Source organism: Pyricularia pennisetigena, chromosome 3 (genome assembly GCF_004337985.1).
Source record: "Pyricularia pennisetigena strain Br36 chromosome 3, whole genome shotgun sequence".
Taxonomy (NCBI): Eukaryota; Fungi; Ascomycota; class Sordariomycetes; order Magnaporthales; family Pyriculariaceae; genus Pyricularia; species Pyricularia pennisetigena.
The window spans coordinates 6,325,226-6,344,532 of NC_043742.1; the positions used below are offsets into that span (position 1 = coordinate 6,325,226).

At 51.7% G+C, this 19,307-nt stretch overlaps 6 protein-coding genes across 6 annotated transcripts; 3 read left to right on the forward strand and 3 right to left on the reverse strand.

The window, feature by feature from the left end:
• Positions 1-561: 561 nt before the first annotated feature.
• On the reverse strand, positions 562-1,271 carry PpBr36_03459 (uncharacterized protein; the record flags this gene model as incomplete). The annotated part of the gene is made up of 2 exons (XM_029890631.1): positions 562-850; positions 901-1,271. The coding sequence occupies 2 exons, from the start codon at positions 1,269-1,271 to the stop codon at positions 562-564; spliced, it is 660 nt and encodes a 219-aa protein (XP_029754251.1).
• A 2,092-nt stretch (positions 1,272-3,363) lies between these two features.
• Positions 3,364-5,847, forward strand: PpBr36_03460 (uncharacterized protein; the record flags this gene model as incomplete). The annotated part of the gene is made up of 10 exons (XM_029890632.1): positions 3,364-3,409; positions 3,536-3,719; positions 3,821-4,227; positions 4,320-4,345; positions 4,419-4,818; positions 4,880-5,228; positions 5,328-5,451; positions 5,523-5,622; positions 5,697-5,720; positions 5,801-5,847. The coding sequence occupies 10 exons, from the start codon at positions 3,364-3,366 to the stop codon at positions 5,845-5,847; spliced, it is 1,707 nt and encodes a 568-aa protein (XP_029753448.1).
• Positions 5,848-7,722: 1,875 nt separating this feature from the next.
• Positions 7,723-10,617, reverse strand: PpBr36_03461 (uncharacterized protein; the record flags this gene model as incomplete). Its single annotated transcript, XM_029890633.1, has 10 exons — positions 7,723-8,190; positions 8,268-8,420; positions 8,499-8,550; positions 8,617-8,672; positions 8,755-8,771; positions 8,855-8,887; positions 8,960-9,112; positions 9,191-9,428; positions 9,502-9,643; positions 9,725-10,617. 10 exons carry the CDS (start codon positions 10,615-10,617, stop codon positions 7,723-7,725), a joined length of 2,205 nt encoding a protein of 734 aa, XP_029753447.1.
• An 802-nt stretch (positions 10,618-11,419) lies between these two features.
• PpBr36_03462 (uncharacterized protein) lies at positions 11,420-11,755 on the forward strand (the record flags this gene model as incomplete). The annotated part of the gene is made up of 1 exon (XM_029890634.1): positions 11,420-11,755. One exon carries the CDS (start codon positions 11,420-11,422, stop codon positions 11,753-11,755), a length of 336 nt encoding a protein of 111 aa, XP_029753450.1.
• Positions 11,756-12,067: 312 nt separating this feature from the next.
• PpBr36_03463 (uncharacterized protein) lies at positions 12,068-14,890 on the forward strand (the record flags this gene model as incomplete). Its single annotated transcript, XM_029890635.1, has 2 exons — positions 12,068-14,620; positions 14,702-14,890. The coding sequence occupies 2 exons, from the start codon at positions 12,068-12,070 to the stop codon at positions 14,888-14,890; spliced, it is 2,742 nt and encodes a 913-aa protein (XP_029753449.1).
• A 1,022-nt stretch (positions 14,891-15,912) lies between these two features.
• PpBr36_03464 (uncharacterized protein) lies at positions 15,913-18,884 on the reverse strand (the record flags this gene model as incomplete). The annotated part of the gene is made up of 4 exons (XM_029890636.1): positions 15,913-16,077; positions 16,138-16,284; positions 16,370-18,620; positions 18,748-18,884. 4 exons carry the CDS (start codon positions 18,882-18,884, stop codon positions 15,913-15,915), a joined length of 2,700 nt encoding a protein of 899 aa, XP_029753452.1.
• Between the last annotated feature and the right edge of the window lie 423 nt (positions 18,885-19,307).

A 19,307-nucleotide genomic window follows, 5' to 3' on the forward strand; every position in this document is an offset into this window, starting at 1 on the left:
ATGTTTAGAGCCGCTATGGCCGTCAGGATGCGAATACGTTGAGGACGTTAAGATCAATAAAATGGTTCGTGAGGAAACAACTCAACATTTCATTTTTGATCGGGCAACAAATCAAGACCAGGGAACAAACAGATGACTATCCATCAAGAGAAGTGATTTACTGTTTTCGGATAGGCCGGGCTTAAAATCCCATCCTTGCAACATGCCCGGCTCAATGCAGGCCAACTTGTTAATCTGACTGGCTAGCTCGTCTTATATATCGGAGGGGCCGGCCGGGAGATTTCCGGCTCCAACAAGGAACACTCTGATAGGGACCGGAATTTGCCATCTTCAATCTACCAAGGAACGCTATCATTTACTTTGTATTGATAATACGCTAATGATTATGCTTTAACGCTCAGAATATCCCCATCATATAGTCCAAGGACTATAATCCTTGTGCGGGAACTTCCGCAAAAACGTGTTACAAATGTAACCCTTATAACACTGTCTATATGCAGGATCTAGAAGGCATCCAAAAAATGCACACACATTGCTAGACCAACGAACTCGTGACTTACTTTACTTAGCTCCTACAGGAGTCGCCAGTAAAGCCTTAAGCTCGTCGAAGCTCTTGGTTATCTGCTTGAAACCATCTCCCTCCAGAATAAAGTTCTTGGTTTCGTCGCCGAGCTGACCCTGCGTAGCGAGCATGAAATCCTTGCCGTCGGCATTGCCAACAAAGCCCAAGCTAGGTCGTGTGGGGGCCACGCGTAGCTTCATGCCATCCAGAATCTGCTTGGCGGCAGCTGATACGTTTTGGCCACCAAAGATGCCGTAGGTGACGACGGCGACCGGCTTGCCGATCCATCTAGACGAGTACGATTAGCGCCGAGTCAACCAGGCTACTCTTTATCATACATCATACTGCTCAGAGAGGGCATCCAAGCATACTCGTTGTAGAGGTAGTCGATGGCATTCTTGGCGCCGCCCGATATGCTATAGTTGTACTCGGGCAGCACGAGCACGTAGGCGTCGTGGGAGGCGATCTCGGCCGACCAGCGCCTGGTGTGCTCGTACTGGTACTGCGCCTGCGGGTCCGTGACCATGGCGGGCGTGAGCTCCTCGTCGTAGACTGGCAACTTGAACTCGGCCAGGTCCACCAGCTTGACCGCGAACTCGTCGCCCGCGGCCTTGGATACGACGGCGTGTACGTTGGTCGCCACGTGCAGGCCGACTCGCGGCCGGCGCACGCTCATGGCGATCACGGCGATGCTCTTCCTGGCGGACATTGTATGCGGCTAAGACCCGGGGGGCGGAGGAATGTGCCGGAGATTTACGGGCGTCTCGGTGTGCGCTGTGCTATGGTTATGGGTTATGGCGGGGAGTCTTGGCGGACTTCTTTTGCTGATGCCTTTGTCGGTACATCCCAGGCAGATGATGACTTTCTGGGAATCTCCTCATGGATGTTTATATATCTAGATGTCCTACTTGTTCCTGCTTGGAAATATCTAGAATTAATCTGTTCCACTACGTTATTGATGTTGCGGCGTGATGATGGCTATGTGATCCGGTTCCAAATACTACCATAGTACATAACCCCTCCTCGCAATATATATAAGGTTTCACTGAAGCGCGCGGCACGCCATGTCCATACAGATTTCCGCTTAGGGAACGCGCGCGGCACGCCGTTTTGGGGCAGTGAGATGACTAACGTAATGCACAATCTAGTATACCGTGGTGAGGTTCCAAGAGCCTGGCGAGGTACTGTGCGAATCAGTTGCCGACAAGAAATATCTTTCATATGCCAACACTGTGAGAGAGTTTCAGAACTTACATCATGCAAGTATGGGGACATTATTAATTTACAGTGGTACGTACCAAATTGATCTGCTCCTTGGAACGTGTGCTGGATCTCAGGGAGATCATGTATATACATACCATAACATGCCCAGAGCAATGAATCGACTTTGTATTGTTTGTAACACAAAGGCCTCGGTTCCAGCCCGAATCATATGACGAGGTCATGAAAGATGCGACCAACTCAGGGACGTGTGCAGCTTTTATTTGCTGACCTCGAGGCTTCCTGGGATTAAGCCACATCGATTTATGCAACAGGAGATATTCATCCTGGCGCATAAAAACCTACCACGTAATACGACCAACTCTATGTACCTGAGACATGTGCACTGACCCAGGTCTTGGTAGCTTTTGAAAGATGGCCTGAATGTAACGTGGCTGAGAAGGAAAAAGTGCCATTTGAAAAGTCTAGAGAATTACGATCATTCCATTCGAAAGCCATAGAAATTGGACGAGATTCTGGTCGTCCTTCCAAAAAAGTCCAAACGGCCTGGCCCCCCTGCTCGCAGCAACATACAGTGTTTGCAGGCAACAGGGTTCCCCGCGTGTACGGCTTTGACCAAGTCCGGCAGTGCAGGGGGGGGGGCAAGAAAAACCGCACCACTCAACCTTGTCCCACTTTAACACCGTAATTACTGCGTACTCGGGCTGATGGTCTGATCATTCTGTCCAGCCCGATCTCAGACTCTTGTCAAGTTTTCTGTCTTTAAACACTGACGTATTGTGCTGCTTGTTTCGCACTGTAGACACGTACCGAGATGTTGACTCAAAAGAGGATAGCAGTTTTTTTTGGTTTTTTTTTCTTCTCATTTTTTAGAGTTGCAGGACCGAGATTACGGTTTCCGTGAGGTCCATGCCAATATTGGCGAAAAGGGACAGTGAGAAAAAAAAAATAAAATAGGCCTCCACAAGTCGGCTGATCCCGGCTTGCAGCAAGGAGAGGAGGGGAGAGGGGATCGTGCCACAAGGGCGCTACAAGGGCGTACCTGGCTAGCCTTTTTTACTGCCGTACAGTACATACAGTAGTGGCCTCCACGCCAAGGGTGCATGCAGCCCAAGCCTCACGACAGTGGCAGCTAGGCGACGGTACAAGGGCATACATTCATTCAATTTAGCTTTCTCGCCCATCCAGGGACAGCCCCGGGGCTGTGGTAAAGTTGCGTAAGTGGGTTTATTTTTTTTCTCTTCTAGTGGGTTCATCCTTCTGATCTTCTTCCACCGTGTAGCTCGCAGCCGCCGAACCGGAGCCGGGCGTCATTTTCAATGCATGTCACGGCGAAGGAACAGCAATAAAAAAAAAAAAAAACATCCAAGACTAGTTGAGTTTGACTACGAAATGCATCGGTTGTACGCCTACTGCTGCAAAGTATATTGATTAATTGCCTCTGTTTATATCACAGCTTGGGCATTGAGGTTCTGTTCATCTCACGAACCCGATCGCTTGTTTCTTCCCGTGTTGCGACAAGTCAATCAAAGCAAAGTAATTCCTGGCCTTTGCGATCAAGATCAAGCATTGCAGCAAAGATGGGTTTAGGAATTTTGGAAGACCGTCATATGGACCATGTGCCGGGTAAGCAGCGGCCTCTGGCGGCGATTATTGATTGTCTACGCGACAGTCATATCGCATAGCAGCATTTGCACTACCATCATGTGCTCGACTTGCTGACCCACGCCCGTGGTTCTTTGGTACTCTCAGGGACGACGAGGCACTATCACGATCCCAACCGGACGGTCCGCGTTGAAGAACGCGCAACTAGCCTCAAGACCACCGAAGATGGCATTATACTGGTGCCGCAGCCATCCGACGACCCCAACGATCCTCTCAACTGGCCATTGTGGAAGCGTGATCTGATCACTGCTATCTTGTCCATCACAGCAATGTGAGAACCAGACCCCTTTTTTTCTCCTGCTTCCCAGTCAGCTTCCAGGACCTATCTAACCACTGGCCCACTCCGTTTCGCAATGCGAACCCGCCCTCCAGCTTCGCAACGTCACTCGGCCCCATCCTGGCAGCCAACACAATCACGCTGTCGCTATGGTTCGGCCAAAACCTGACCAAGGTGGCCATCCTGACCGGCTACTTCCTACTTGGCGTCGGCGCCGCGGGGACCTTTTTCGTCCCCTCGAGCCGCATCTGGGGCAAGCGCCATACCTTCGTCGTCGGCCTGCTCATCCTCATCGGCAGCTCGGCCTGGGGCGGTGCCGTGTACAAGAATTACGACAGCATGGTGGGCGCGCGCGTGGTCCAGGGCATCGGCGCCGCGCCCTACGAGGCCCTCGTCAACGCCGCCGTCGGCGACCTGTATTTTGTGCACCAGCGAGGCAAGAGGATGGCATTTACCAACCTGGCCGTTTTTGGCGGCGCCTTCTTCACGCCTATTGTGGTTGGTAAGCTTTCGTGTGCTTTTTTGCTGAGCTCTTGAGGGATGCGGACTTCGTATATCAAATACATTTATGCTAACCCCCAGGCCTTTGATCAGGTGTGATCACACACTCCATCATGTGGGTATGTAAACTGGAACCGTTCCCAACAACCTTGCAAGCCATCACGTCAAGACCGGATGCTGACTAGTCGACAGTGGTGGACTTTCTACATCGTTGCCATCTTGTGCGCGGCCTGCCTGCCCTTGGTGTTGTTCTTCTGCCCCGAGACGGCCTACAAGCGCGACCAGTCTCTCAACACAGACATGGCGCTAGACGACCAAGGAGGCCATCAGCTTCACACATTCTCCGAGGGCAGAGACAGCCCCCCGGCCCAGGGGCAGAACACAGCTGATGAGGAGAAGTTGGTGAGTGGCAGCGCACAGCAGGGACAAAATGATGCAACCGCGAAACAGATCCCGAGGAAGAAGACCTTCAGGGAGTCGATGGCCCTCTTTGACGGCCGCAAGACGGACGAGTCGTTTTGGAAACTGCTGTTTAGACCCTTTGTGCTTCTTATTGCCCAACCGGCATTCCTCTGGGCGAGTTTGATCCAGGGTAAGTGTGGAGGCTCAAGACTCGAGGTTCAATCACAAGCACACTGACAATATAAACCCAGGCACAATGATCGGCTGGACCGTGTTCATCGGCGTCATTTTGGGCAATCTGTTCCTCGGCCCGCCCAAGTGGTGGAACGAGGTCGACACGGGATATGCTTACGCAGGCCCTTTTATCGGCGCCATCGTCGGCTTCCTCATCTCTGGTGGATTGTCAGACTGGTCCGCCAAGAAGCTCACCAAGTGGAACAATGGCATCTACGAGCCAGAGTTCCGCATCTTGCTCACGATTCCACAGCTCATCATTGGGTGTGCCTCCCTGTACGGCTTCGGTGCGACTGCCGATGCTATATATCGGAACGAGGCCGACGCTCCCGCTTTGCTGCTTTGCTTTGGGCTAGAGGTTGCGGCGTAAGTGTCAAATCAGCACGGCTTTGCATATGCTTATTATTACTGGCAGAGGCCTGCCCGCGTGGTCCTATGATTGCTAACTCGCAACCGTCCGGACAGAATGGTCATCGGTGCCGTGGCAAGCTCGCTGTACATCGTAGACGCGTATCGGGATCTGTCCATTGAGGGTTTCACATGCATGATTATCTTCAAGAACTTTTTCAGTTATGGTCTGACATACAAGGTGTGCACTCTACCAACCCCCCGTGGGGCTCAACTGTGAGGGTAACAGCGTACTAACACCCAAGGCGACAGGCCTACGACTGGTGGTTGGAGCTGAAGACAGTGTCCACCCCCCTTTTCAACATTATCGCCACTGTTCAGCTGCTGATCTGTCTAACGAGCATTCCCATGTGTAAGTCTCTATTTGGGTTTCTTGACAGTCAATGCAAAAGACGGGTTTCGACTGACAGTCTTTTTTTTTATCAGACATTTGGGGCAAGCGGGTTCGCAGTAAGTACCTGGATATCCAACGAGACGATGCAGTTCCTCGTATCAGTTGGGTGTTGTGCATGCTAACCTGGAGTGTCTAGGCTACTACTACCGCCACGATATTCTGGCAGCATGTGGACTCAGGTAAAGTGTCTGGCCGACATAGCCAGAGCTGTGTCCATGACATTTCGCAAGGGGTGTGGAGACATGAAGGGTGGGTTTTTTTGGAGGGGTTTTTTTTCCTTTGCCTATAATGAAGGTCGAGTTTCGTCAAGTCGGGTTTTAAAGTAATCGCGTAAAGGAGGATATAATAGGGACGAAAGTCATTTCTGTTCTGTTCTTTTCACTTGTCTACGACAAAAGGCTTTGGGTATATATCAATACTCTTTGTTATAATATTTTGTTTGATTTAATTTTTTTTTTTTTTTTAAGACAGTCTCATTGGCGCCTTCTGTCCATCCCCGAACCACTCATCGACGACCAATAAGTAGTAGCAACAAAAGTTCCGACTATCACCTCAAATCTCCGTCTAAAAACTTGTAGTTTGCCGCTTCATGTACTCGGGCTGATCTTATACCGGAAGCTGCGATCTGGGTGCTCAAACGAGGTTATAGAGATATGACTGCAAGCGATAGACTAGGTTACGTCGCAAATACCGAGGCGCCATGTCGACTTTGTTCCTCCCCCCATGCTTGCTGTAATCTTTTCAATCCTCCGTCATTGCTGCCTTTGTTTTTTTTTTTTTTTTTTTTTTTTTTTTTTCTCCCGCCGTAGTAATCAAAAATCACCCCACAGGGCATAAGCGAATGATAGCAAGCTAGAAGCCTGGATGCGAACGAGCCGACCTGCATTGTTCGGCTCTTCTTGATGCTGACCCGCTGTATTTGAAAATGGCTGCCTGGCAGGCATCGCCGAGACACGGTTTGGGGCCTAAATCCTCAAGATAATCCCAGATGGTATAGTAAAGGTAAATACAGATAGTGAGATGAATATAAATAAGTGACATTGGGAACTAAGAAGCCTGCCTGCCCGACATATATACGCGTTCCTACATCCCAACCCGATAATCAAAGAATTGGCCGTCTAAACAACCTTCCCACGACCCTCCCTCCCCAACCGCAAAACGAAAAAAAAAAGAAAGAAAATGAAGCCCTTCGCAATCCTAGCTACCCTCCTTACCGTCGCCAGTTTCACCGCAGCTGAGAGCTGCAGAAAATTGCAGTAAGCACAAGCCTGCTGCTCCGGACGGGGGCGTTGAATTGCCAGCACCCTCATCGTCGCAGGGCAGAACTCCTCCCACACCGCTCCCCCCCCCCCAAAAAAGGGGTCATTGGCTGACACAAAAGAACTGAGCAGGTACACGGAAATTTGCAAGTGCGGTCGCACATGCTACAAAACCAGCAACGGCGGCTGCAACCCGGTCGGCACCCCTGATGTACCCTGCCCACGGAAGAGGGTGGCGGGCCCACAGACGTGAGCCTGCTTGTTTTGTGTGTTTTGGACAGTTTTTCCTAGGTGAGAGGTGGGAAGAGCAAGAGTTAAAAGGGCTCTTTTGGTATTGTTTTTTTTTTCTTTCTTTTTTTTTTTTCTCTTTAGACCATAGAATCATATCGCCTTGGAAAATAGTAGTAGACATCCACAAGGCGGATAGGTAAAAAATAAGACCGGACTGACCCTTGAATGCCCAGGGCCCTAGTAAATCTATTATGGCTGCATAAAGAACATGTATGTTGCTGTAGTTAGGAAAGAGGAAATTACGATGAAATCGAGGAGAAAAGGCAAACTAAAAAATGAGGGAAAAAAAACCTCAAAATTGATGTCAAGCCAAAGAATGAAACAGATCCATCCACAGCTCCCCAAGTCGGGGCCCGGCAAATGTAAGCATTAGCAGCAGAAACGCAAAAGAAAAGTCTTCAAAGTCAGACCAGGAAGTGCTGTTCGCACAAAACAGAGAACTGGTTCCCTTATGAGATGATTTGCGAAAATACCACCCCGTACCGATCCCAGACATGCTGCCTCAAGCCTACGGGTTGGCCGGCGGTGCTGGTGCTGTTGGTACTATTGGTGCTGGCGTTGCCGGATCCGGCTGAGCCTCGGGGAACGGAGGCACAGGCGGAGGTGCGACAGGGGCCGGAAAGGGCTCTTGGGGATTCGTATATATTGGGTCCGCGGGTTCCGGCTGAACATATCGAAACCAGTTGTCGAACTCGGCTCGCAATTTACTACTCTGGTCATCGCTAAGGGCCTCGAGCTTCTTCATGGCCGTCTCGACTATCGCCTCAGGGGTAGGTCGGTTGCAAGGCTCATGGGCAAGCATTCTGCACACCAGCTCCTTCAGATCGGGGTCCACGTCGCCGAAACCATCGTCCGTAGGGTGGAGCAGAGGATAGCCGTAATGCCACCACACGCTGGGAGGAGGTACGCCGATCGCGCAGGTAGAAGGAACCAGAGGAGAAAGGGGTTGCAGCCGCGTGATGCATGACCATAGAACCTATAAGGCAAATTTATTAGTCGCTATGTTTTCTATGGATGGAATGTCATAGGGACAGCTTCTTGCTCTCAACTTACCATACCGCACATCCATACGTTGGTCCAATAGCCAATGGCACCCGCCACACAACCGGGCTGAGGGCTAAGATGTTCACGTCCCGAGCCGTCCTTTCTGTAGAACTGTGCAAAGGGAAGCGACTTGACCTCATTCCATTGATCGGTGAATTGCTCCTGCTCACCGGATGGGGGGTTTTGCTTAGTTTGTGCATCGAGATAGCAGCTTTTGATAGCAAAGACAGTGGAACTTACAGGTGCCCAAAAGCCTTTCTTACAGCCTCGCGAGGTAAGCATTACCGAGTGCCTTCAGCAACCATCTCGTTAGCTAAATAGTCAATCTAAGGTCTTGCTTGCGGATTGATTAACTCACGAATCATGGCAGCGGGATTGCAAAGACATGCAGTGTGATAAGCCAAAATCGGCAATCTGTTAGGCATGGTAAGATGAAATGTCAGTATCGCAACTTGGAAGACGGTCATCACGATTGAGGGGTCGGTCTATTACTCACCACCAACTGAGGCAATTCTAATTTATAGAAATATGAGAGTTCAGCATCGCTCTTATATCGAAGTGGATTCCATCCAGGTGATTGCTTGGACCGAACTTACCAGGGTGAGCTTCCGGGTCATCAGTCATGAAGACTACGAAGAACAAGCAAAATCGTTAGCTGATCATAATCTATGCCGTTTTAACGAAGAGCATGAATAGCCTACTGTTAGTAGGGTCCAGATCGAGGTGAGCCAAGTTCAGTCCGCGTAGGGCCGGTGCGGTCGACTCTGTGATCAAAGGACCCTCCTCGGGCAACAAATCGTTTGCGTTAGAAGCAATCCTGACCGGCGCTCGCATGGCAATGCATCCTCTACCCACTTGTGACGAGAAAAAAAAGTAGACTGTTAGCGAGACCATCCGGACAGCATGATCATATCTGACACGGGCAAACTCACAGCACTCCACAAAGTTCCAAAGCACTCTATTGGTTAGTTGCGACCCCTTGAAGGCAGACAAACAAAGGAAATGATTCAGATTCCCCCTGTTGCAATGTTTGAGGATTATCATTTGGTCGCTCGAATCGCGTTCTTTGATCGCTTGCAAAGTTGCCGCGTCGAGATTGTTGTTACCGAGCGACTCGTGAACTTCCTTGAGACTTGCAAGTTGGACGATGTGACGGGAGCGCTTGAAGATCTGGAGATATTAAATTCGCAATCAATACTAATACTGCTCAGGAGCAAGTGAATGGGTGATGACTGTATAATACCTTCAGAAATGACTTTTCACGCTCCTCAATAGTCCCTCCCTCTCGAGAGTTAAACTTGACGACAATGCGTTCGATAGCCCCTGTTGTTTCATTTTTCAGCTCAAAGAGAGCTGCAATACCAAAGCCACCCTGTCCCAGGATACTGTTATGTAAAACATACAGTCAGAATCATTGCCCGGTGCACAAGACATCATTCTAGAAGTCAAATCGTCCAAACGCTTACCGAACAAATTTCGCCCCAGCAGCCGCGAGGTCTTTGGCTCCGCTGTTGATAGCTGTTCTCGCCGTTTCGTTCGTGGGGATTGCTGGGAGGCGGTTGCCGTATTGATGAGCCAGATACTCGCCACGACGATAAAACACTGCGTACTTTTTATCCTTTGCTATCATCTGAGAGATGGTCTGGGTTCGGCGATCTTGCATGGACTGGAGAGTTAGAAGCTTTTCGGTCACAGGCACACTACCGGGAGGCCGCGCAGTGAATATTGCCCTCCGATCAACCGCTTTCCATTCATCGCCCTTGCCCCTTCTGTAGAAGTCTGCCTTGTCGCAGTGAGCTTGGAGACGGAAGTCGTGGGCACGCTTGTTTGCCGCTTGAGTCCTCTGCAATGCTTCCAACCTGGCTTTTTTTGCTCTCTCATCATGCTCCTCTGGAGGCCTCGCAGGGTCCCCTGGGTCCTCCGAAGGTCGCTTTCTGGATGTGGCGGGACCGGGCTGCTGCACAGCAGCTAGAGGCTGGCCTTGGACTTGGGGATTGACCTGTCTAGACTGATCATCGTTCTGCTGCTGTTGACCCTGATTAAGCATCTGTTGTTGCATCAACAGCTGCTGTGATGCCAAATTCGGGCCGGTTGGTCGGGGAATAGTAGGAGCAGCGGCAGTAGCGCCACGGGCAGGCCTGAACGGAAGGGAGCCTAGAGCTTGCTGCGGAATCGGATAGTTCTGCTGATTGTACTGGTTCCGGGCATTTTGGGCGTCTGCGCGTTGTTGGCGTTCTTGAGCACGAGCTGTAGCGTTAAGATAGGGCTGCTGGGATGAACTGTCCTGTCGACGAGGGTTGCCAGTATTCCTGTTGGCATTGCGGCCTGCTCTGCCGCCCCGATTCCTGTTTGGAGACATGAGTGCTTTGGGGACTTGTTGTATAATGCGATTTTCAAGTTCTTCTTACTCTGGTAAGACAACACTGAGAGTCGGGAGTTTCTACACGAGGGCGATGCATGTCAAAGGTAATAAGGGAAATATCTTGTGTTGATTAGACAGCATTGGGAAGACAGAAACAAAGGAGCCATCGGGAGAGGAGTCCAATGGTTCCAGCATGCAAGCGGCATTAACATCATGAAGTCGTTGAAAGACAAAGCAGAGGTGAGCCGCGATATTTGTGTTCTGATGGATCTCATATCCGAAAACGGAATGGTTGTCAGAATCAAAGCTTGCATGCCGATTGAGCGACTGAGAAACAAACTTAAAAACCCATGATTGACCGAAAACATCGAGTACTCGGACAGCCAAAGATGCGAGAAAGCAAGAAATCAATCGTAGTTTAGGCTAGAACCATCGCTTGATGGTGAGTATTGATCCCTACCTTAGGAAATAGGGCCGCGAGGTCAAGGTTCACTGGAGCAATAACTCTGTCTGTCTGGTCGTATCATATGGTTTATGGTGACCGATTAGACGATTCAATTGTCGAACCGACAGGTAGATAGATAGAAGCTGAAGTTTATGGGTCCTTTGGAGATGTTATAGCTGCACTGAAGAAAGAAGCCGACAAGGTGTGTGTTTGTACTTGTTCATTACATCAAACCCCCACATAATGCACATAGTGGATGGGCCATGGGGTGGGTAGATGACTAATTGAGGCTTGCGCATGCTCGCAGGACAATGTGGAACCAATTTCAACGTTGGAACATATCCCTAGCGTCGGATGGCCAGTGGACTCGCCCGGCCGCTAGCTGAGGTACTACTGTACACTGTACACGCAACGCAATCGCGACGAGACCCCAGCAGCCCAATCCTTTCACTGTCTATCGAATTGAGGCCAGTGGGTAACTTTGCTGTTGTCAACAATCGCTACTGGCGGCGATGTTTACTCAGTCCTGCACCACGAAGAAGCCTTTGTATTTTCCTCTTTTCATACTGGATTAGCCTGCACACTGCCTCAGCTGGCCTCATGAGCAGCAGCAGTAACGACCTGCACCACCGCTACCACCGCCATCTCCTTCCGTTACATCCACCACCACCACGCGCGTGTCGACTTTGACAGCTTCTCTGTTTCGGCATCTGCACGCTGAGGCCCTCCTCTCGTTTAAAGCAAGCATCAAAATCCACCATTCAGTCTGGCTGCCAAGAGCCGTCGACCGACTGCTGGCAACCGCTCGACAATCCCTCAAACAAAACAAAAAAACAAAAAAAAAAAAAAAAAGGTGCTGCCTGCCACGAATCGAATAGCCGAATCCCAACATCTGTGCAGCCTTCTTGGTGCACTGAGGAGCCCCGAGCCCTCTCATGACGACAAATCCCCAGAATTCGTTTTCGCCAGCTTCCTTCCGACCGATTCAGACTTCCCCTCACGATGCCCTCCAACTCAAACCACCGGTATGAGGCTCTTCAAGACCTAGCGCCGATACCGACGTACGATGAGGCCGTGGCCGGGAGCAGCGGCCCGCCGCAAGAAACCAGATCCCTGCTGCGCACCCATCAACGCAGCAACTCAACAGCCACCGACCCCGACACCCCACTCCGGTCGCGCCGACAGAATGGCAACAATTACAGACCACCGACGGTGGAGACGGACGATGAGGACAGCTTATGGGGCTCAGACGATGGGGAAGGCGATGCGGCCCAGGTCAGGAGGGAGATGCAAGAGTTGGAGATGGAGGACGATGATGACCATGCCGTTGGTAGGGGCCGTTCTACGATATTCGGGAAACGTCTCGGCTTTTCGCTGCCACGATGGAGATGGAGGTGGCAGATGCCGCGACTCCGGATACAACTACCGACCGCCAACGCGACCACTTCAGGGGCCGGTCCCAGTTCGTCGGGAGAGGGTAGCGGATCGGGCGACACGGCATCGGACCGGTTACTACCGTTGCGCACGCTTTGGGAGCGGATGCCACCAGTCAATGCCGCGCAGGTCTGTCTCGTGTTTGGTCGCATCTTTGCCATCTTCCTGATCCTTGGTTTCTTGTATTTTGTCTTCATGAGCGACCTCATGAGAGGCATGCGACATGTTGGAGAATACAACCCCGAGTCCGTCCGCTCGTGGCTCTTGGTCCACGTGAACCCCAACAATATCCGAGACCACCTGCAACACTTTACGAGCTATGCCCACATGGCCGGCACAGAGGGCGACTATGCGCTGGCGACCGACGTCAAGAACAGCTTCGCCAGCTACGGCCTCGAGGACGTCTCGGTGGAGGAGTACTACGTTTACATAAACTACCCTAAGAAGGATGGTCGCGCCGTGGAGGTTTTGGACGGCGAGAACAAAGTCCAGTGGTCGGCAAAGCTTGAAGAGGAGGAGCACGCCGCCGAGTCGGCAGGTAGGCAGACATACGCTTTCCATGGCCACTCGAAGAGTGGGGTCGTACAGGGGCCACTCATGTATGCCAACTATGGAAGCAGGGAGGACTTCAAGAGGTTGTACGATACCGGCATTGAGACAAAGGGAGCCATTGCCCTAGTCAGGCATTACGGCTCTCAGGAGGATGTTGGGCTGAAGGTCAAGGCGGCCGAGTTGGCAGGTTTCGCGGGCTGTATCGTATACAGCGACCCGAAGGATGACGGCTTCAGGCTGGGCGAGCCCGCGCCCAATGGGAGGTACATGCCCGAGGACGGAGTACAACGTGGTTCGGTATCATTGTCGAGCTGGCTCATGGGAGACCCTTTGTCGCCCGGTTGGGAAAGCACACAGAAGATTCCAACTCGGTTGGAGCCGGAAAAGTCAAAGGGGCTCGTGCAAATCCCCAGCATCCCGCTCGCCTGGCGGGATGCTAAAGAACTACTCAAGCGACTGCAAGGCTTTGGTGTCAAAACGCCCGAGGACTGGATCGGAGGCGTGCCCGACGTGAAAGAATGGTGGACTGGCAACCTGTCTTCACCCATCGTACGGTTACGAAACGAGCAGGACGAGGTCAAAAAGAAGGAGATTTGGAACGTCTACGGGCGAATCAGCGGATACGAACAGCAAGCCAAGTCTATCATTATCGGCAACCGTCGCGACTCGATGGCCTTCGGAGCTGCAGGTCCAGGCTCCGGCACGGCCGTCATGATGGAAGTTGCGCGCTTGTTTGCCGATTTGCGCGCACGTGGGTGGGTGCCCATGCGGACTATTGACTTTATGAGCTGGGACGGAGGCGAGTTCAACAATGCCGGCTCGACCGAGTTCGTGGAGAAGAATCTGGACTCGTTGCGCGCCGATGCAATGGCCTACATAAATCTCGACGAGGCAGTCACGGGCTCAACTTTCCGTGCGTCCGGCTCGCCCTTCTTCCGTCGCCTGATCCTGCAGGTGCTCCATCGGATCAACGATCCGATCGCGAACCAGACCCTTCGGGCAATCTGGGATGAGCGCAACAGCAAACTAGAGGGCCTTGGCTCCGCGTCTGACTACGCAGCATTCCAAAACATTGCGGGCACGTCATCGCTCGACATCGGCTTCAGCGGCGTCGAAAATGAGCACGGCCGGCACCCCCGCAAGTCGAGCTATGATGACTTTGAGTGGATGCAGCGGCAGGGTGACCCCCAGTTTATATATCACACGCTTCTAGCCCAAATATTGGCCATGATCATTATTGAGCTCGCAGACCGACCCATCATTCCTTTGGACACAGACGCGTTCGCCGACAGCCTCTCCGCGTGGGCCGACGAGTTTGTCGAATGGTCCGGAAACAAGGGCGCGAATCAGAACGGCCAACCGCCCTTTGAGATCATGAAGCTGCGCGAAGCAGCCGAGTATCTAGCCGCTGAGACGAGAAAGTTTGGCAAGTGGGAGATCAAGTGGGAAAACATGGTCCTGTCGACGAGCTCGTACGAGCCCCTGATCCTTGGGAGGCAGAGGATGGAGTTTAACGCTCTTATGGGCCGGCTGGACTCGAACTTGCTTGATTTTGATCAACATGGTGGGGTAAGTTGAAATCATATCACATGCCTCTTGAATTTGCTATCTGCCCGAGTACTAACACTGTTGTTTGTGATGATGAAAAAGGCGCCAAACCGCACCCAGTTCAAACACGTCTTGTTTGGCCCTCAATTATGGAACAGTCGGGAGCCAGGATACTTTCCCGCCATACGCGATGCAGTTGAGGCGGAAGACTGGAAGACGGCGAGCGAAAGGCTCGAGACGGCTGTCAAGGTCATGAGAGCTGCCGGTCTTCAACTGGAATCTCCCTCATGAATTGAATATATACATGTCTCCTTTATGTTTGTCTTCTATGTATCATTTTTTTTTATCCCAGTTTATCTCTCATGTGCAAAAAGAAAAAAATGGCGGCTCTCTTTCTCTCTCACTGTTTCTCTTTGGTTCCTGTTTCCTGTTTTTATCCCTTCCTTATAGGGCCTAACATTTGTAAATAAAGCCACACAACCTCTATTTTTTTTTCTTTTTTCTTCTTTTCCTTGGTTGTCGGATCAAAAGAAGAAGAAGCAAAAAAAAGGATAGGGGAAGCAAGAGGACCACACAAGCCACCCTTTTGGGGGGGTGCGAGAGGGGAGAAGAGAAAATGGTGGGCATGGGCGGACTGACCACTTTTTTCTTTCCTTTTTCTATCTCCTTGGTTCTCTTTTCTTTTCTTTTTTGTTTTTTCTTCCTTTCACAACAGCATCGGCATGGCGTTTTGACATGAAATGTTAACTTTTGTGCACCCACCCCCCCTTTTTTTGTTTTGTGCATGGTCGAAACCTAAAGATTTATTGTTGTCCCCGTTTCGACGTAAATACTCGCTTACCCACGCGGGTTGGCGTGGAATTGAAATATATGCATGTCCGCTTATGCCCCTGTCCCCCCGTGCTCTGCTTCTCTTGGATCAGCGTTGATGCGGTGCCCCTCCAAACCCAAATCAGCCAGGCTTTGGTCTTGAAGGCGAGGCTGGGAGGTCATTTGTGTATGCGTCGATTCAAACAAGAAAAGGCCGACCATATCAGCCCGTTGAAGAAAGCGTCGCTGATCAAAAACACTATCTACAGTACAAAGGGGGACAAAAAGACGGCGGAAAAAAAAAATTGATATACGGCTTCATTCACCAACTCCAATGCTAGCTCGGGACAAGCTTTGAAACTTTCTTTTATCTGGAACATGGCGTGGAATTAAAGAGAAAAGAGAGAAAGAAAAAGCCCATCTACAGAACCCCGGGAAATACAGCTTTGTACACTGTCTCGTCTCCCCAGGTGCCACAAACTCAAACAAATAAAGCTTCACTTTCACTTGGGATCCAACACAATCCCCTCATATTCTTTGCTTTGAATAAGGTCCAGGGTGTGTTGAAAGTGTTTCCTGCAAGCTTCGACGGATGCAGAGTCTTGTTGATTGCCGGCGAAATTGGAGTGGATAAGCTCAATAAGGCCGTTGAGGTATTTTGTTGTGACCTAAGCGTATCTGTCAGTACAGTATTCCATGTGAAACAACCCCATACAAAATTCACTTACCGACTCGTTGCGTTGATCAAAGTAATAAACATATCTGTCTAGGATTTCGACAAACAGCTCGATTGATGTCGCCGTCTCCATGCACGAGTCTGCCACCCGGAGAGCCCGCTGCAGACATTCGAGCACGCGCTTGCCATCACGGTACAACTATCAAAACGGTTTCGGGTCAGCATATGTACAACTTTGCACGCTTGAAGCTTGGGGGCGGAAAAGTAACTTCGTCTGGACCTACCTCGGTGTTTTCATCCTCTCCGTTGGCTGCAATTGGTGTGGCCCACCACAGGTGACTAGCCAGGTATACGGCTCGGCACTGATCGGGCTTGCGAAGTAGTTTACTCGAGTGCTGAGCGCACTTTGTGATCAGAGTATCATAGTTCTCCTTGCCAAAGTTGCGCGTTTGGTGCAGGGCGCTCGCCACCACGCAGACTGCCTGGAACTGAGCTTTCGAGTCTGACACGGCTTCTTCGTAAACAGTGAAAGCTTGTGCAAAGAACTCGTATGCCACCTCCTCGAATCCAGCTGCGTCGGCCGTTTGGCCACAGGCACAGAAAAGACGCAGGGAGAGCTCGGCTGCCCCAGCACCGTTGACACGCGCGTACAGCGTCGAAATTGCAGAATGCAGGAACTTGAACAGAGCCGAAGACTGCGAGGACCAATTGTCGTCATAGTGCTCCCGTGCCTTGAACCTACGGGCCAACTTCATGCCCGCCGTTATCAGCGGCGGCGTTGTCGTGCGAATGCGATCATTGCCGTCACCGTACGCCTTGCGTGTCATCTGCAGGAGCTTGAACTGAGTGTCGTTGTTTTCAGAATGCAGCAAGTGCACGATGCGGGCGAGCCAACCCTGCTCCTCTAGCGTTTCGTCCGTCTCCATGGCGCGTTGCCGGGCCGGCGCCACACCTGGATATCCTTGTGGTGGGTGTGATCCCTCTTTTATCAACACCTTGAGAATCTCCAGCACGTTCTCGAGCTGATCGACCGTGGAAATCTGTATGCGATCGCGAAGCAGGGTTCTAGCCACCTCGCCAGCTACTGCTCGTCGCGTGGGGTACGTCTGTGCTTGATACAGAGGCACATATGTCGGTAAAGCCAAAGCAGTAAACATGGACACATATCTCTTCAAAGGCGCCTGGAGAAGAGCCAAGAGGCTTTGTTGTGCGGGAGGCGAGTGCAAATCAGGGCTGTTGGCATGTTCCCTGACTTTGGTGGTGGCGTACTCCAAGACTTGGTCCACATAGTCCAGACGTCCTGGATAGATGTTGAGCGCAAGGTTGACTAGTGAGACTAGCAAGGCGATTGTGTCCTGAATAGGTAAGTGTTGGGCTTGTACGAGGTTCTTGACCTGACCAAAGAATATCTCGTAGAGCTTCACGTTTTCGGGTATGCCCCTGTGCTTCTTTACTGACTCCTGTTGCTCGCCATTGCCCTCTCCATCCTGGCCGTTGAGGGCGGCAGCTTCGCTGTCAGGTATTGATTGCCCATCCTGTCCAGGCCTTTCTGCGGTCGTATCAACATCGGCCTCCGTCCGGGCAATGTTCTCATCCCCCATTTCGAGTCTTTTCATATGCTCTTCAGGCGGCGGGGGTGATGTCGGGCTTGATGACTCTGCGTTCTCTCTGGCGAGTTTGACCTTCTCCAGAAGTTGCGCTATTGCCTCTGCCTCCATCGTCTCCCGATCCTCTTCAGGCTCGTTCTGGGACTCACGTTCGGCATAATCGGACAACCTATCCATCAGGCCTATAACGATGGCTTTGACGTTGACATGCGGGTTCAGTCTCGAGACCGCAGCGAGGAACTGGTCAAGGGTATGTAGGTGGTATTCGTCGGGGAAAACTTGGGTGATGACCTCCAGCAGGTATTCTTGCGCCAGAACGTCACGGCACTGCACAACCTGTTCTAAGAGGGGCGCTAGGATGGCCGTCTTGTAGGCCTCCAGGTCGACCAATTGACTGAGTCGCACCAAGTTTGAGCCGACAAGCAATTGCAATTCCTTGCGTTCCTGCGTCCTCTGCTCGCGCTCCCTCGAGTGACCTTGGTGTTGCAGCCGCACCCACAACTTGTTCATCTCGACAAAGTTGGTCAGGACAAAGTTGATCGAGTCCTGCAGGTTGCCCTCAGGACCGTCGCCGTCGCCCTGTGGCAGGTAATCTCTTGCCTGGCCAGATAAATAGTATCTCAGGAACAGGCCGCGGATCGGATGCTGGACGCCACGGCTCATGTCCATCATGTCCTTCATGAGCTCCTTGACGGGCGCCGCCTCAATAGCCATGTAGGCGGTACCCACAGTAATCATTAGGTATAGTCGCGGGATGATGTTGCCTGCGTACTGGACTAGCTCGTAAAGATCGGCAAGATGGTTGACTTGGTGGTTCTCACGGAGGTGGACGGAGAGGTAGCGCAGCGCATCGAAGACGGACATGTATAGTTCGTAATATTGCTTGGGACCCAGACTGCTTGTTCGAAGCTCCGAGACGAGAGTAGAGCTGCGGGCGAGTAGGTGATGGGTCGTCAGCTTCAAAGTAGCCAATCCAAGCTATTATAGAAAAAAAAAAGAAGAAGAGAGGGCCAGGAGAGGGTAGCTCCGGCATGTACAAAGACGTCGTGGCTTACCAGCATTTGAGCGCATCCATCAGCTTCCCTGGAGTGTCCAGACATTTGCGCATCATTTGCGTCTGCTGGCGCACAGCTATCAAGGCATCCTCGAGCAGGCGAGCCTGGTCCTCGGGCGGAGCTGGGACCGACGCCATGTTGGGCACAAGCTTGCTCTTCCCCGGGCCTGGGGCTCGGCGGATGATTAGTTTCAGAGCTGCTGACGATTGATGAATGAGCCCGTCCGCTAAAGGTAGCAGGAAATTGCTGGTCCGCGGGAGATCATAGGCGGCGGGGACCGGCGGGGAGGGGAAAAGGCGGCAAGGCGGTTCGGAGAGGTTGGGACGAGGACGACGCAGGCTGTTGTTTGTTTGCACCTGGGTGGTGGTTCAGGTAAGGATGCGTCGCGACGTAACTGCCGCCCGGCTGGCTGGTTCTGGCTGGCTGAGCTGCCTGGCCCCCCGGAAAGAGAGCTGTCTGTGTCAGGCATGATGAGGTAATCATGGTGGATCGACCCCACCAGGAGATGACGCAGGCATGGAGAAGGAGCTGCGAGAAATGCACGTGAGATTAATTTAGGT